Raw genomic sequence first — 18155 nt, forward strand, 5'->3', positions numbered from 1 at the left:
TGACGTATGCTGCAAGGAAGTGAAACTATATGTGACATTTAAACTTTGAGGGTTTTGTTTTTTTTTACAAGTAAAATAAAACCAAAGGTTAAGATTCGTTTTTCTTTCATACTTACTTGTTATAAACGTCTTTAAGTGCGAATGCTAAATCCAGAAATTATCACCATGCATGTTTTTTGTGCTTTGTTGCTGTTGTTGTTTTAATATTGTTAAAGTCACACAATAAAGTGAAGTAATGGGGACGATTTACTTACACACTTTTATTCCACAGCATTATCAACTGGTAACTTAAATTACGGCTGTTTATAGACTAAGCCTTTACAATTAAGGTTTTGCAATATTTTCCTTAAATATATAAAATTCTGTGAAATACAAAACACTGATACAAATGACAGACTGAAGCAGTGATCCAAAACCAGGTTGGTATGTGAAGAATCAGGAAAAATCTAGTAACGAGTGGCTTAAAAAGAAAAGAATAAATATGTTGTAATGGCACAGTAGAAAGTTCAGCCCTCATCTCGACTCACTGACTGTGGCAGAACCTCAAAAGAGTCACACACGAATGACTGCAAACCTCAGTGAATGGAAACAGACGGTCAAATATTTCTCCACAGTGATGTGAAAGACTGATAAAGCCACAATAGTAAAACTGGCTATACAATCTTTTGAATCATAGTGTGTACTTGATTTAATATACATGCTTTTGTATTTGGCTTATTTTTTAATCAATAAAAAATGACACTGAGGTAATATCTGAGGTTTTATTTACTTCATTTTTCATTCAAATTATGTCCTGTGTTGCATGACTGTACATTAGTTACAGCAGAGATCTACTGCATGTTGTTACTTTGTCACAACAAAAACATTTTTGTTGATACTGCAGTTTTGCATCACTCTTATGTGATGGAGTACTGAAAGTGTGCTACACTTGACAAAAAAACAACAACAACGCAAAAACAGGATCTGTGTTCTTCTTGAAGCATGTGGTGTGCAAGTGTTCATGGTTCTTTAAAGAGAAATGAAATATCTGACAAGGAAATAAAAGTTACCAATCATGCAGTTTAAAATCACTTTATTGCTGAACAAAATGTTTGTTTTACTCTCTCTCTCTTTTTTTTTTTTAGATATAATTTTCTTTTTGGTGCAGAAAAGGGCCACACATTTACATTTCATTACACTTCTCCATTCGTCAAATTTTGGCATACTGTCCTGACTGCAGTCACAGATTCAAGGCTGCTGACCTAATTCCCAAAAAGGGACCAGAGCTGCATGGCTACGTAGTACAGTGATGTTTCACAGTTAAGCAACATCATTTGCAAATTTCTTACTTGGCTCCTGAATGTTTTTTCCTATACACACATTACCCTAAACCTACTTATTTAAGTTAGGTTAAAAAAAACAAGAACAAAAAACAAAACCTGGCATCTGATATATACAGTAGCTTGCAAAAGTATTCGGCTCCCTTGAACTTTTCCACATTTTGTCACATTACAGCCACAAACATGAATCAATTTTATTGGAATTCCACGTGAAAGACCAGTACAAAGTGGTGCACACGTGAGAAGTGGAATGAAAATCAGACATGATTCCAAACATTTTTTACAAATAAATAACTGAAAAGTGGGGTGTGCGTAATTATTCAGCCCCCTGAGTCAATACTTTGTAGAACCACCTTTTGCTGCAATTACAGCTGCCAGTCTTTTAGGGTATGTCTCTACCAGCTTTGCACATCTAGAGACTGAAATCCTTGCCCATTCTTCTTTGCAAAACAGCTCCAGCTCAGTCAGATTAGATGGACAGCGTTTGTGAACAGCAGTTTTCAGATCTTGCCACAGATTCTCGATTGGATTTAGATCTGGACTTTGACTGGGCCATTCTAACACATGGATATGTTTTGTTTTAAACCGTTCCATTGTTGCTCTGGCTTTATGTTTAGGGTCGTTGTCCTGCTGGAAGGTGAACCTCCGCCCCAGTCTCAAGTCTTTTGCAGACTCCAAGAGGTTTTCTTCCAAGATTGCCCTGTATTTGGCTCCATCCATCTTCCCATCAACTCTGACCAGCTTCCCTGTCCCTGCTGAAGAGAAGCACCCCCAGAGCATGATGCTGCCACCACCATATTTGACAGTGGGGATGGTGTGTTCAGAGTGATGTGCAGTGTTAGTTTTCCGCCACACATAGCGTTTTGCACTTTGGCCAAAAAGTTCCATTCTGGTCTCATCTGACCAGAGCACTGTCTTCCACAGGTTTGCTGTGTCCCCCACGTGGCTTGTGGCAAACTGCAAACGGGACTTCTTATGGTTTTCTGTTAACAATGGCTTTCTTCTTGCCACTCTTCCATAAAGGCCAACTTTGTGCAGTGCATGACTAATAGTTGTCCTATGGACAGATTCCCCCACCTGAGCTGTAGATCTCTGCAGCTCGTCCAGAGTCACCATGGACCTCTTGACTGCATTTCTGATCAGCGCTCTCCTTGTTCGGCCTGTGAGTTTAGGTGGGCGGCCTTGTCTTTGTAGGTTTACAGTTGTGCCATACTCCTTCCATTTCTGAATGATGGCTTGAACAGTGCTCCGTGGGATGTTCAAGGCTTTTGCAAAGAAGAATGGGCAAGGATTTCAGTCTCTAGATGTGCAAAGCTGGTAGAGACATACCCTAAAAGACTGGCAGCTGTAATTGCAGCAAAAGGTGGTTCTACAAAGTATTGACTCAGGGGGCTGAATAATTACGCACACCCCACTTTGCAGTTATTTATTTGTAAAAAATGTTTGGAATCATGTATGACTTTTGTTCCACTTCTCACGTGTACACCACTTTGTGTTGGTCTTTCACGTGGAATTCCAATAAAATTGATTCATGTTTGTGGCTGTAATGTGACACAATGTGGAAAAGTTCAAGGGGGCCAAATACTTTTGCAAGCTACTGTATAGCTCAGACTTTACTCTTTACAAGGAAATCTGATAAATGGCATACAGAGAATAGACTCCTCCCCCTTTAGCTTCCAAAATAGATGTAGTTTCCATGAGCAGGAACAAAAGATGAAAACTAGATTTCGCAAACAGCCACTATTGCATCAGCAGTGATTAATCACCTCCTTTGGTTCAGAATAAAGTACATTCACATCCTCACTTAAAGCTCGTCTGAGTTTGATTTTGTCTGAGAGAAGTCACCATTTTGCACATTTCTGTCACTGGGAAATCCTTCACAAAGAGAAAATGAAAGATTAAATTATTGGAGAGACACAGTAACAAAGTCAAATGTCAACAAACACTAGCAAAACTGTTAGTGGCTGATAAAAAGCTGCAGCAAGAGCAACAGAGTCACTCTGGTTTAACCAGTAATGCAATAAATGTAGCATAAGGAAACTCACTGTGAGACGTTCCACGACAGTACCAAATCAGCAAAAATCCAAGCGCCAACACAACAGGGACCCCTTTAAATAATATCCTGAAAAGGGGGTCCAGGCTGGTTAATGAATATAGATAATTCCCTGGAAAAAGAAAAAAAAATACAATAACTGATATTATGAAATGTTCCACAGTTGTGTGTATCATGACTATTACCGTCTTTGCATTTAATGTCACAGCACATTTATTGTAGTAGAAGTACCAGGCAACACCTCAGATCAATCTTTGCTGAAATAACAATTTAAAATGAATAATTACCAGATGGGCATGTGACATTGACTTGACATCTAGGCTCTGAGAGGAAGTTGCTTTCAGTCTCGAGTCTACTGTGAAAGTAGTGGACGTCAGTTTCTTCATCCAGGCTGTATGTGGTAGAGATGTTAGTCGTGGTTGAATTTGACAGACACGTTCCATTGTTCAAAGTCCACTGAATGTTAGGCTCTTTGTAGCAGTGAAGCTTTACAACACATTGGTAAACGTTTCCACCATTTGGGCGAGTCTCACTGTGCTGACAAATATGTGTCCCTGGTGAGAGACGATTTTTGTTAAAATAATGAAATTACATGAGTATTCAAAAATTGCTGGTAATCACAAATTACAACTTACCACAAACCACAAGATTCACAACAAAACGTCTGTATAGTGGAGAATAAAAACGACAACTGTATTTTCCCTGGTCTTCTTTTGTGATGTTTTTTAATAGAACAGAACAATTACTGCTGTCCTTATGAAAAAATGTTTCATATCGGTGTGACAGGTTGTCTTTAAAATCTAAGGTCCCATCATTATATCTGAAGATCAATTTTGCCTCCACCCCTCTCTCCTCATCTTTTTCCACTTGCCACTTGAAGTCCTTATTCAAATCTCTATTAGGGCAGTCACATGGCAGGAGCACATCGTCTTTCTCAAAGCCTTTAACAGTGACGCCTTCACCTGCAACAGAAAAGATGACCAATCATAAGTCCAGTTATAAGAATCACAATGTCAGTTTTCCTGCTGCATTAAATTATCAAAAGTAAACTTGACAAAATAGGAAAACACAGAACTTGCTGCTTCTCAAAAGTTCAATAATCACAGAGAAACTGAGGAACAACTTGTGGGCTTTACAGCTCTGCTGTTAGAGTCATTTTCAGATGAAAGTATTTCTCGTGGGAATCCAACCAGTGACTCTCCACTGTGCATTATATGTAGGATTTTCTGTATCTTCTAAAAGACTTGGCATAATCATAAAAACACAATTCAGTGATTTGAGTTCATCAATAGTACAAAAACTACACCTACACCCCCCCCCCCCCCAATTTTTTTCCACATGTCGAGGAGCGTGTCAGGCTACATTTCACTGTGTGTTATACTTGTATAACTATGCATGTGACAAATAAAGAACCTTGAAAACAGCACAAAGTCAAGTGTTCTGAAGTGGCCGACCTCTTATTTGCAACCATCGATTTTATTTATTGAAAAATCTGGGCAGAAACATTTGGGGAAAATAGTAAAGATACCAATAAAGAGAACAAGAAACATATCTTTATATTGTTTTCTTTCATTGAAGAGTGTGGAAAGAGTGAATAAATGAAAGAATGCAGGAAATAAGTTATTCAGTTATGTAAATGATAATAAATCAAGTAAAATAAAAGTTTGTTGTGATTTCATATCAACTGTGTTTGAGTTAATGCCATCAGTCTGCTGTAAGTTGCCAGTTACTGTTTCACTTCTGGAGTTTATTTCTTTGACACTACAGAGGTGGTTTGTTATATTTATGTAGGTTATAGTGAGTATAATAAACTAAGTAAGTAACTAATAGTTAAAGCTGTACTAGTTGTTTTCACCTAGTTCTTGTGTAATGTTTAGCTTAGTACATTCCTCCCTGTGAAATATTAACAATCAGCATATTTCACAACTGTACATTTCAAACAATCATCCGGCAACTCCACATTTTTCATTTACCATTCACACAATCACTCATGTTTGTGTTTGTTACTCTTGTTTCACTTTCTGATAAATCTCCAGTACATCTGCACAGTTCTTTGTGCTTCATGTTTTCCATCTGGTATTCTTTTACACTTCCTGTGATAACTGCCTAAATACTTTTATATTCAAATTATAATCCCTTCCATCGTGACAATTGCAGCATGGAATTTTGCAACGTGTTCTGGTTTAGGCATGAAACTAAGATATGTTTGCACAACCACTCCTTGTTAGAGATTTGAGCCTCACTTTGTTTGCATTTCTTCAGATTAAATAAAGAAAGTAGGGCTGCAGCATTCATCGAGTATTTCGAAGAATTCGATAATTTAAAAAAAAAAATTATCGCCACAAATTCTTTGCTTTGATGATGTAGCGCGCCACTGTCACCATGGAAACCCACATTTGCGACTTAAACCAGACCTGCAATAGAAACGTATTTAGTAGCAGCGTTTGAATAAAAAGTCTGACCACATTAAGCCCACACAGCCTCCAGCTTTAAATAGAAAGCCTGGTAACACTGATATAACACTGATAACAGCAGAAGTGATGATGACCGCAAAGAGCAAAGGGGCGAAGCTGTTACCGAGACGAGGGCTGTGGAGACCGCACGCTTGAAGTACGGTGTGTACTATAAGTACGAGAAGTGCGGAAGTGAGAGGCTTGTGAAATGGGACGGTCTAGCCTTCGTCGCGCTGCCCAGGTTGCCTAGCAACCATGATACTAACCGGGAGAAACGTTTCATACAGCATCGTTTGACAGAAATGATGATGAAATAACAATTTAAAATGAATAATTACCAGATGGGCATGTGACATTGACTTGACATCTAGGCTCAGAGAGGAAGTTGCTTTCAGTCTCGAGTCTACTGTGAAAATAGTGGACGTCAGTTTCTTCATCCAGGCTGTATGTGGTAGAGATGTTAGTCGTGGTTGAATTTGACAGACACGTTCCATTGTTCAAAGTCCACTGAATGTTAGGCTCTTTGTAGCTGTCAAGCTTTACAACACATTGGTAAATGTTTCCACCATTTGGGCGAGTCTCACTGTGCTGACAAATATGTGTCCCTGGTGAGGGACGATTTTTGTTAAAATTATGAAATTTCATGAGTATTCAAAAATTGCTGGTAATCACAATGTACAACTTACCACAAACCACAAGATTCACATAAAAACGTTTGTATTTTAGAGAATTAAAACGACAACTGTATTTTCCCTGGTCTTCTTTTGTGATGTTTTTTAATAGAACAGAACAATTACTGCTGTCCTTATGAAAAAATGTTTCATATCGGTGTGACAGGTTGTCTTTAAAATCTAAGGTCCCATCATTATATCTGAAGATCAATTTTGTCTCCACCCCTCTCTCCTCATCTTCTTCCACTTGCCACTTGAAGTCCTTATTCAAATCTCTATTAGGGCAGTCACATGGCAGGAGCACATCGTCTTTCTCAAAGCCTTTAACAGTGACGCCTTCACCTGCAACAGAAAAGATGACCAATCATAAGTCCAGTTATAAGAATCACAATGTCAGTTTTCCTGCTGCATTAAATTATCAAAAGTAAACTTGACAAAATAGGAAAACACAGAACTTGCTGCTTCACAAAGGTTCAATAATCACAGAGAAACTGAGGAACAACTTGTGGGCTTTACAGCTCTGCTGTTAGAGTCATTTTCAGATGAAAGTATTTCTCGTGGGAATCCAACCAGTGACTCTCCACTGTGCATTATATGTAGGATTTGCTGTATCTTCTAAAAGACTTGGCATAATCATAAAAACACAATTCAGTGATTTGAGTTCATCAATAGTACAAAAACAGCACAAAGTCAAGTGTTCTGAAGTGGCTGACCTCTTATTTGCAACCATCGATTTTATTTATTGAAAAATCTGGGCAGAAACATTTGGGGAAAATAGTAAAGATACCAATAAAGAGAACAAGAAACATATCTTTATATTGTTTTCTTTCATTGAAGAGTGTGGAAAGAGTGAATAAATGAAAGAATGCAGGAAATAAGTTATTCAGTTATGTAAATGATAATAAATCAAGTAAAATAAAAGTTTGTTGTGATTTCATATCAACTGTGTTTGAGTTAATGCCATCAGTCTGCTGTAAGTTGCCAGTTACTGTTTCACTTCTGGAGTTTATTTCTTTGACACTACAGAGCTGGTTTGTTATATTTATGTAGGTTATAGTGAGTATAATAAACTAAGTAAGTATCTAATAGTTAAAGCTGTACTAGTTGTTTTCACCTAGTTCTTGTGTAATGTTTAGCTGAGTACATTCCTCCCTGTGAAATATTAACAATCAGCATATTTCACAACTGTACATTTCAAACAATCATCCGGCAACTCCACATTTTTCATTTACCATTCACACAATCACTCATGTTTGTGTTTGTTACTCTTGTTTCACTTTCTGATAAATCTCCAGTACATCTGCACAGTTCTTTGTGTGCAGATTAAATGTGAACACAAAGTGCAAATCCCCCGTTCACTTGAGGGCACGTACACAGACATGCCGTCGGGTGCTGAAAGATGACATCTGACAGATTCCTAAGCTGCAGGTTCCGTCACTCTCAGACCAAAATTCACTCACAGTTAAAAAAACAAAACAAAAACAAAAAACAACTTTACGTAATTTTACACATTTCTTATAATTTAACTCCAAAGAGTCATGCTGACAGATTTCTTTCTTTGTTACAGGAGCTTTTTCTTTATATTGAAAAACAGTTAAATATGCAACTTCTTTACACTGACAGAATAGGAAACTTCACCGATCCAGCCCGCTGACACCAAAGTGGGCTTTTTGTGGCCTGCAGTGTAAAATGAGTTTGACACCTCGAGTTTGGACATTAATGAATACTAAAAGCCTATGAGTTTGAATTGAATATAACTTTGCCACATTTAACACATAAGATTAAACAATCAATACTAATAAAAAAATTGAATAAAATAAAATGAAAGAACTAAACACAAATTTTATGCCTTCCTATATAGGTTAGACTTGAACTCAACCTTTTTTCTTTTTCTTTTTAAACACTCTAGGCTGTTTAAACAGTGGTTTAGTGGAATGATATGGTTGATGAAGAACACATTTCCAATCACGAGACATTAGCGGTAAATGTCTATAGAAAGTTTTGCCACTAAAAAGGAAAAGAATGTGCACTGCTGTGTTTTGCAAATTTTATGAGTCCATTTTTTTTTTATCACAGATAAGGCGTGGACTAGAAATGTTTTGCAATGAAGCTCTGTTAGTCTTTTAGTCCAGGGTTAGCTTTAATCTACATCTGAGAAACTGGGTGAACGAGTCAAGGTTGAACTAACCTTGATACGGCTTTTAGGATGTCATTTGTTACAAAATGTATTCCTTTGCATTTCTATCCATTCAAGTGTTTAATGTTTTGACTATTAGATAAGAGCTGTGCAAAGTTAATATAATTATGCAACTGTCTTAATAAGACTAATAGGAGATTATTTGACATTGGTTGGATGTGGTTTTCATAGGATAATAATGTGTGTACAAAAAAATATGTGTGAGATATTTTTAATCCAGCAGCTCTGCAAACCTCTCTTATTTACGTGTCACAGAAGACAAGTTTTTACTGTACACTGACTTAAAGATTGACTGACTTTGTTGATTTATACTGAGCAGTGTCAACAATATTCTACAACTGTGTTAGGGTTAGAAATTTAACACTAAGTAGTCCTGATTTTCTAACATTGAAAAATCAACACTGGCATTTCTGTGCACATTTTCAGGAAAAGACATATATCTCTTTGCATTTAAATAATTTGACTGACATGGAGACGTGCATACCTGCAGACACCGCAAAAAACGCGGAGAGAAGGAAAAAACGCATGATTCCTCCACGGGTAGACTGATGCTCGAGGTAGTTTGTACTTCCCAGCATGTGATTTATAATATGTGTGTTAGTCTGCTCTTCTAACTTTTATCCTCTTCTCCGTGCACCTCGAAGCACTTGAAAGGTCACAAATCCCCACTAGGGTCCACCTGTCCTGAACCATGGTTGCTGTTCATTGATAGGGCGGCCAAAACATTATCAACACCCAATAATCTCACCACACGTCAACACTTCTCAAACACTGTCAACAAAACCGCACATCGGAAACTTTGCAGAAGATTTGTAGCTGAGTTTTTGCATTTTATGTAACATTTAAAAAAGTTCGAATATGAAGAAACCTTTTGCTTTTATCATATTCATCCAAAGTAACCTTTACAGCGCAGTCTGAATATCATCACATACATGTTTGCACAGTGTGCCATATCAGCTCATAGACAACCCCAAACCGTGAGTACTGCCATGTGTATAAGTTTCCTACTCCTACCCATAACACCAGCCGAATCAAAACACTTGTACAGATTTGCTGATGTGAGGTAGCAAACTCCTCTAAAGCGTAAATGCACTGAAGCTTACACCTGTTATGTTTAAATCATGGCGACAAACGCCCTTTCGCATTTAACCTTAAAAAGCATCTGACCACTTTCCCAGTCCAAACTGCCTTACCCAGGGTGGAAAGTCAGTCTTTTTCCAGATGTGGTTTCATTTCTACATGCTAGCCACTTTGCCGCTTGTGCTACTTCCTGGTGTTCTCTACATCACTTGAAACGTAGCAACTGGCATGTGGTTTAACGGTGTGTACCGCCAGATCTTTAGGAGAGACCGGGGATAGTTGTAACATTTTTGACATTTCTGGTTGTAGCTTGGAGCTCTTTTAAGGTGTGGATTCAAAATGTAATGCAAAGTATTTACATGTCTCTGCTATTAAATAGTGCAGCTATTTTCTCTGCAGCACAATTACTTATTGCATGGTGTGGTCTCAAACACAAAGAGTGAAATATTACAACTAACCCCATTGTCTGGGTTAGTTGTAACATATGCTGGGATGAAATGTAACACAATGAAATAAGGGTTCTGACAAAATCTTAACATCTAACCTTTTTTATTCAACACCAGAATACACTTAGAACTATTTATGTAGCTCTGTGTGTGTGTGTGTGTGTGTGTGTGTGTGTGTGTGTGTGTGTGTGTGTGTGTGTGTGTGTGTGTGTGTCAGAATGCAGAAATCTAGCTTTTGAACATATTCCAACCCCCAAAAAAGACAAATTATGGAATTTTCAACAATTGAATATTTCATTCATTTTGGTTGGTCTTCCTTGAGTTTGGCCTCATTGGCTCAATGGGCATTGTAACCTACAACTCTTGCACCAACTTTTGAATATAACAATGAAGCTGAAAAAATTTAGTTGTGCATCAGTTGTGTAGTTGTGCAATTCCATTGCAATGTCCATGAGAAGAATTACTTTTTTTCATGGCTTACATTGGTGTGGTTTGCAAAGTGCTTCAGAAAGATGAGGAAATCTGTTTCTTGCACCCACCCTGATTTATTTCCACTACCAATACTTCCTACTGGCCCATCTCTGACAAAGTGGTCTGCATAACGTATGCGTCGGAACACAAACATTGGAGGAATTGTGTTGCCAGTGGCATTAACCGCATATACAAAGGTGACCAGTGAACCTCTCTCTGCTGATGTCATTGCCCTAACTTGTTTAAAATAAGTTAAAGTAATAGTGTGGTAAGTTGTAACATCTGCATTATTGTTACAGCTGACCCAGACTCCTATAGCCATGAACTAACTAATATTACAGACAACTGCTAAAACATTAGCACTAAAGACCTACACAGAATATATCACCATATAGAAGGTCCTGAGTTCGATTCCATCATCAGGCTGGGGTTTTCTGTGTAGAGTTTGCATGTTCTCCCCGTGTTTGCGTGGGTTCCCTCCGGGTACTCCGGCTTCCTCCCACCGTCCAAAGACATGCAGCTTGTGGGGATAGGTTAATTGATTAATCCAAATTGCCACTAGGTGTGAATGTGAGCGCGAATGGTTGTCTGACTCTGTGTGTTAGCCCTGCGACAGACTGGCGACCTGTCCAGGGTGTACCCCGCCTCTCGCCCTATGACAGCTGGGATAGGCTCCAGCGCCCCCTGTGACCCTGAAAAGGACAAGCGGAAGGGAATGGATGGAGTTTAACTGCAAAGTAGATAATGCTATTAGAAATTGAAATACATTTTTTAAAAATTACTTTTTGGCATAAAAATTACTTTTCTTCTTCTTAAATTGTCTGTGTTTGCCAAAATTTGCTCATTTTTCACATGTGATAGAAGAACTGAATTGGGCATGTATAGAATGAATCACATCATTTGAAACTTGATGTTTCCCTGATTGGAGAAATTGGAAGTGTTACAACTGACCCACGTTACAACTATCCGGTCTCCCTATAGACGTGTGGTATCTACAGATTAACTGAGCCTCAGAGAGCGAGAGCAAAGACTAGAGCAATTTGCTGGTCTGGAGCATTCAGGTGTGCTCAGACACACACCTGAAGAAACCACAAGACTTCTGGAGGAATGTCCTTTGGATAGATAAGACCAAAGTGAAGACGTTTGACCGCCTCATACTCAGTGAAAAGTACAGTGATGGAGGGACAATCAATTCAGCTTGCTTTGCACCCACAGAACCTGGGCACCTTGAACTCCTCCATATACTAGAGTCAAATGTGAGGCCATCTGATTCCAAACACAAGAGGAAATCTAGAAAGGAGTGGTTTAAAAAGAAAAGAATAAATATGTTGTAATGGCTCAGTCGAAAGTTCCGCCCTCATCTCGACTCACTGGCTGTGGCAGGACCTCAAAAGAGCCATGGACGAATGACTCCCTGCAAACCTCAATGAATGGAAACAATTTTCAACAAACAGACGGTCAAATATTTCTTCATGATGTGAGAGACTGATAAAGTCACAATGATAAACTGGTTATACAATCTTTTGAATCTTAGTGTCTACTTAAAAATGAAACGGTTTAATATCTGAGGTTTTATTTACTTCATTTTAGAACCATCTTTTTTTTTTTATTATGTCCTGATGTGATTGTGTCACATGACTGTACATTAGCTACAGCAGGCATCCACTGCATGATGTTTCTTTGTCACAACTAGAACAATTTTCAGTGGATCCTGCAGTTTTCCATGCAGGACTTTCATGTGATGGAGTACTCTGAAAGTGTGCTACACCGGACAAAAAAAAAAAACAGGATCTGTGTTCTTCTTGAAGCATGTGGTGTGCATGTGTTCATTAAAGAGAAAAAGGAGAAATGAAAGCTCTTAAATAGACAAAAATTACCCATCATGCAGTTTAAAAAAAACAACTTTAAAAAACTTTATTGCTGAATTTAATTTTACAAATCAATCTTGAAAAAATATAGAAAGGTGTTGCAAAATATCTGACCAGATCTCAGGTAGATTGTGTGGATGTAAATCACACTCAGTTTCTATTGTCAGTATTGTGTGAACAACACTTCAACCTTATTGTATGTGGTTATTAAACATGTTAGAATTGACATTAAAAATCATACGTCAATATATCAGGATACAAAACTATACAGGGTGTTAAACAAAAACAAACATTATCAGCAACTTTGTAAAAAACAAGACAAAAATGTTTATTTTACTCTTGTTTATACACTTTTCTTTTTGGTGCTGAAAAAGGCCACACATTCACATTTCATTACACTCCATTCTTCAGATTTTGGCGTACTGTCCTGACTGCGGTCACAGTTTCAAGGCTGATGAACTAATTCCCAAAAAGCCAGAGCTGCACGGCGACTTAGTACAGTGATGTTTCACAGTTGAGTTAAGCAACATCATTTACAAATTTCTTGCATGGCACCTGAATGGGTTTTTTTCTATTAACTATACATTATACACATTACCCTAAACCTACTTGTTTATAAAAGTGAAAAAAAAAAACAAGTATTAAAAAAAAAAAAAAAACATTCACAGTGCTCCATGTACCAAAAAGACAGTTACAGAAGAACAAATTACACCTTTCCATGTCATCAAAGAAAAGAAGCCTTTACACAGAAACTTACGTTTGGTAATAAAATATATACATTTCATACATAACAAATTAGTATTTAAGTACATTGAGATAAACAACGAGAAAATATTTTGGTACAAATATTAGACTTAGGGAAAATAAAGCCCATAACCGATTAGTGCAGCAATGTCAGAATAATGTTGAGTAAACTAGTTATGGTACATATATAAAATATGTAAATATGGCACTTAGCATCTGTTATATATAATTCAGAGTTTACAAGGAAATCTGATGAATGGAATAGTCTCCTCCTCCTTTAGCTTCCAAAATAGATGTACTTTCCATAAGCAGGAACAAAAGATGAAAACTAGATTTCGCAAACAGCCACTATTGCATCAGCAGTGAGTAATCACCTCCTTTGGCTCAGAAGAAAGTACTTTCCCATTTTCACTTTGGAGCTCGTCTGAGAGAAGTCACTATTTTACACCCATTTTACACATCTTCCCTCACCGGAAAATCTTTAACAAAGAGAAAATGAAAGATTAAATTATTGGAGAGACACAGTAACAAAGCCAAATGTCAACAAACACTAGCAAAACTGTTAGTGGCTGATAAAAAGCTGCAGCAAGAGCAACAGAGTCACTCTGGTTTAACCAGTAATGCAGTTCACGTGGCGTTACGAAACTCACTGTGAGACGTTCCACGACGGCACCAAATCAGCAAAAATCCAAGCACCAACACAACAGGGACCCCTTTACACAATATCCTGAAATAGGGGTCTGGGTTGGGGTCTTTGCTGGTACCTGACATTGAACTCATCGCTGGAAATAAAAAAAATTATAATAATTGATATTATGAAATGTTCCACAGTGACCTGTATAATAAGTGTTACTATCTTTGCATTTAATGTCACAGCACATTTATTGTAGTAGAAGTACCAGGCAACACCTCAGATCAATCTTTGCTGAAATAACAATTTAAAATGAATAATTACCAGATGGGCATGTGACATTGACTTGACATCTAGGCTCTGAGAGGAAGTTGCTTTCAGTCTCGAGTCTACTGTGAAAATAGTGGACGTCAGTTTCTTCATCCAGGCTGTATGTGGTAGAGATGTTAGTCGTGGTTGAATTTGACAGACACGTTCCATTCAAAGTCCACTGAATGTTAGGCTCTTTGTAGCTGTCAAGCTTTACAACACATTGGTAAACGTCTTCGCCATTTGGAAGAGTCTTGTTGTGCTGAAAAATATGTGTCCCTGGTGAGAGATGATTTTTGTTAAAATTATGAAATTACATGAGTATTAAAATACTGTTGGTATCCACAATGGATGACTTACCAAAAACCACAAGATTCACATAAAAACGTCTGTATTGTGGAGAATTAAAACGACAACTGTATTTTCCCTGGTCTTCTTTTGTGATGTTTTTTAATAGAACAGAACAATTACTGCTGTCCTTATGAAAAAATGTTTCATATCGGTGGGACAGGTTGTCTTTAAAATCTAAGGTCCCATCATTATATCTGAAGATCAATTTTCTCTCCACCCCTCTCTCCTCATCTTTTTCCACTTGCCACTTGAAGTCCTTATTCAAATCTCTATTAGGGCAGTCACATGGCAGGAGCACATCGTCTTTCTCAAAGCCTTTGACAGTGACAGGAATGCCTTCACCTGCAACAGAAAAGATGACCAATCATAAGTCCAGTTATGAGAATCACAATGTCAGTTTTCCTGCTGCATTAAATTATCAAAAGTAAACTTGACAAAATAGGAAAACACAGAACTTGCTGCTTCTCAAAAGTTCAATAATCACAGAGAAACTGAGGAACAACTTGTGGGCTTTACAGCTCTGCTGTTAGAGTCAATTTCAGATGAAAGTATTTCTCGTGAGGATATGTAGGATTTGCTTTATCTTCTAAAAGACCTGGCATAATCATAAAAATACAATTCAGTGATTTGGGTTCATCAATAGTACAAAAAGAGCAGAAAGTCAAGTGCCTATAGCTTAATAAAGTGTTATATTTATGTAGGCTATAGTGAGTATAACGAACTAAATAACTAACTACTAGTTAAAACTAGTTGTTTTCATGTAGTTCTTGTGTAATGTTTAGCTGAGTACATTCCTCCCTGTGAAATATTAACAATCATCATATTTAACAACTGTACATTTAAAACAATCCACCCGGGAACGCCACATTTTTATTTACCATCCACACAATCACTCATGTTTGCTTTTGTTGCTCTTGTTTCACTTTCTGATAAATCTCCAGTACATCTGCACAGTTGTTTGTGTGTTTCATGTTTTCCATCTGTTGTTCTTTGGCACTTCAAGTGATAACTGCCTAAATATTTCTATATTCAAATTATAATCCCTTCTATTGTGCCAATTGCTACATGGAATTTAGCAACATGTTCTGGGCATGAAACTATACATGATTGCACAACCACTCCTTGTTAGAGATTTGAGCCTCAATTTGTTTGCATTTCTTCAGATTGAATAAAGAAAAGACATCGAAAGAAAAGAGCTGAAAGAGCTGATGATAACCAGACGATGTAAACAGACAGCTCTGACCTGACAGTTCAGGTCATCTCCAATAAACTAAAATAATTAAAACAGTCAAGGCAAAGGTCTTCTGTGACTTTTTACTGGATTTTACAAAGTAGGCGTGTTTGTTTCTGTATCTATAAATAATCAAATTCTTTTAATCAAAGTATTTCTCGATTCTGATGAGAAAGGTTTCAGATTTTTTGGGGAGAATGTATATTTGTGCATTCAAATTGCATCTCTGAAGATTCGCATTAGGTTTAGTCATTACTAAATACTAAAAATGTATGAGTTTTATATATATAACTACATGTAATTGTACCATATTTAACACATAATTTGATTTTTATTATTGATTGTTTAATCTTACGTACAAATTGAATTAAAACAAATACTAAAATGAAAGAACTAAAAACAAATGATTGCCTTCCTATACAGGTTAGACCTGAACTTGACCTTGTTGTTTTAACACCCTAGGCTGTTTTAACAGTGGTTTACGGTTGAAGAAGAACACATTTCCAATCACGTGACATTAGTGAAAAAACTTTCTATGAACATTCGCTGCTAAAAAGGAAAACAAAGTGTAACTTTTATGAGTGTTAAAAGATGTGAACCTTAAGTAATCTAATAGACTTTACCACAGCAGCCCAGTAGTTACTCCCACTTTAGCTCATAGCTAAAAGTATGATTTAAAAAAACAAAAAATGATTGCAATGTCTTTGATAAAGGAAGAGCTAAAGCTTTCATAAGTCTTAAAACTTAAGTTTCACAGATTAAGGCATGAACTAGAAATGTTTTAGTCTTTTAGTTCAGAGTTAGTTTTAATCCACGTCTGGGAATCTGGGTGAATGAGTCAAGGTTGAACTGACTTGATACGTCTTTTAGGATGTCACGCACTACAGATTTTATTGCTTTGCATTTCTACCCACGCAAGTGATTCACCTTTCTGATTTTTAGGTAAGAGCTGTGCGAAAATTAACATGATTATGTAACTGTCTTAATAAGACTATTAGAAATTGTATGATGTAGTTTTCATAAGGTGATAATGTGTGTACAAAAAAAAATGTGTGTGAGCTTTTTTAATCCAGTTTTGATTATAAAAGAACAGCTTTTCAAACAGCTCTTACACTGTGGTATTTTTAATTGCTGTAGCAGAACATGTAATTGAATTGTTTAAACTATTTATGATTTGGTTACTCATTGAATGTGGTCTTAACTTCATCTAGTTCACACATTAGTACTTTTGGCTACTCCCCAGGTGGACGGATCTGTGTTTGATTTGGCACAAATTCTTCACTGGATTTTCTGATCCAGGCTGCCAAGAGTGAGCTCCTGCAATCAAACTGGGGATCTTTGCACATAAAGCAAACATGTGGAGCACTATCATTGTAAGTGTGATAGAATTGCTCCACCCAAGAATAAGTCTCATAACATCTTGACCAAAGATGTCTTAATGGACCGTTGATGCGACTCAGAATAAACAAGCAAACTGGGAGTGTGTTGCTGAATACCTCCAAGAGGGGTCAAGGGAACCCAGCTATGAGCTGAAACAGGGAGGGAAGCATAAAACTCACGACTAGCATTAAGTCTTAACTTCTTAAGTTCAAGAGTTTACTTTTGTGTTAAAAGCTGACATGAAAGTGTGACCTGGGAACGGACAACCGATTAACAGATGAAGGTCTTTTAAGCATTTACAGCAAATATAATGCAGAATTAACACTCAAGAAACATCGTGAAGATTTTTTGTGTTAAATCAACACTTTTGAAGTTGAAGATTGACTGACCTACTTAATTGATTAACACTGAGCAGTGCCAATAATATTTCTACACCGGTCTTAGCGTTATAAATTTAACACTAAGTCGTGCTGATTTGCTAACATTGAAGAATCAACACTGGCATTTCTGATGTGTACCCTTTTTATGAGAAGAGAACGACATAAATCTCTTTGCATTTAAATGTTTTGCTTGGCATGAAGACTTACCTGCGGACACCACAAAAAACGCGGAGAGCAGGAAAAAACGCATAATTCCTCCACGGGTGGACTGCTGCTAGAGGTAATCTGTACTTCCCAGATTGCGATTGATAATCTGTGTTAGTCTGCTGTCCTGATCTGCTCCTTCTGACAACACTTTCTGATGCTACATTTTCGAGAGCTCTGTAACTTCTGTGCGCCTCGAGCCAAACCACTCCACTTAGACGTCGTGTTATTGGGAAATGAAAGTCCTCTCCGGAATACCGTCACACTACGCCTATAAAAGGAAATCAATCACTAACGCGGCGAAAGTCTCGCCACCTACTGAGGACAAAGAATATTAAAACACTCGTGGGTTTGGACATTAGAGACT

The 18155-nt window shown here is 37.4% G+C and overlaps 1 protein-coding gene across 3 annotated transcripts; it reads right to left on the bottom strand.

Moving 5' to 3' along the window:
• Positions 1-2920: 2920 nt before the first annotated feature.
• LOC106675481 (uncharacterized) lies at positions 2921-18117 on the bottom strand. Of its 3 annotated transcripts, XM_024805475.2 has the most exons (9): positions 17792-18117; positions 14603-14935; positions 14258-14521; positions 6512-6838; positions 6164-6430; positions 4008-4334; positions 3660-3926; positions 3365-3484; positions 2921-3194 (listed from the first exon to the last, which is right to left on the bottom strand). In XM_024805475.2, the coding sequence occupies exons 1-9, from the start codon at positions 17832-17834 to the stop codon at positions 3124-3126; spliced, it is 2019 nt and encodes a 672-aa protein (XP_024661243.2). In that variant the 5' UTR covers positions 17835-18117; the 3' UTR covers positions 2921-3123. The 3 variants fall into 3 exon arrangements, with proteins under 3 accessions (XP_024661243.2, XP_076730970.1, XP_076730971.1); XM_076874855.1 differs by lacking the exons at positions 14258-14521; positions 14603-14935; positions 17792-18117 and adding exons at positions 9178-9391; positions 9887-9945; XM_076874856.1 differs by lacking the exons at positions 2921-3194; positions 3365-3484; positions 3660-3926; ... (1 more) ...; positions 6164-6430; positions 6512-6838 and adding exons at positions 12579-13781; positions 13953-14084.
• Between the last annotated feature and the right edge of the window lie 38 nt (positions 18118-18155).

Source organism: Maylandia zebra, linkage group LG16 (genome assembly GCF_041146795.1).
Source record: "Maylandia zebra isolate NMK-2024a linkage group LG16, Mzebra_GT3a, whole genome shotgun sequence".
Lineage (NCBI taxonomy): Eukaryota > Metazoa > Chordata > Actinopteri > Cichliformes > Cichlidae > Maylandia > Maylandia zebra.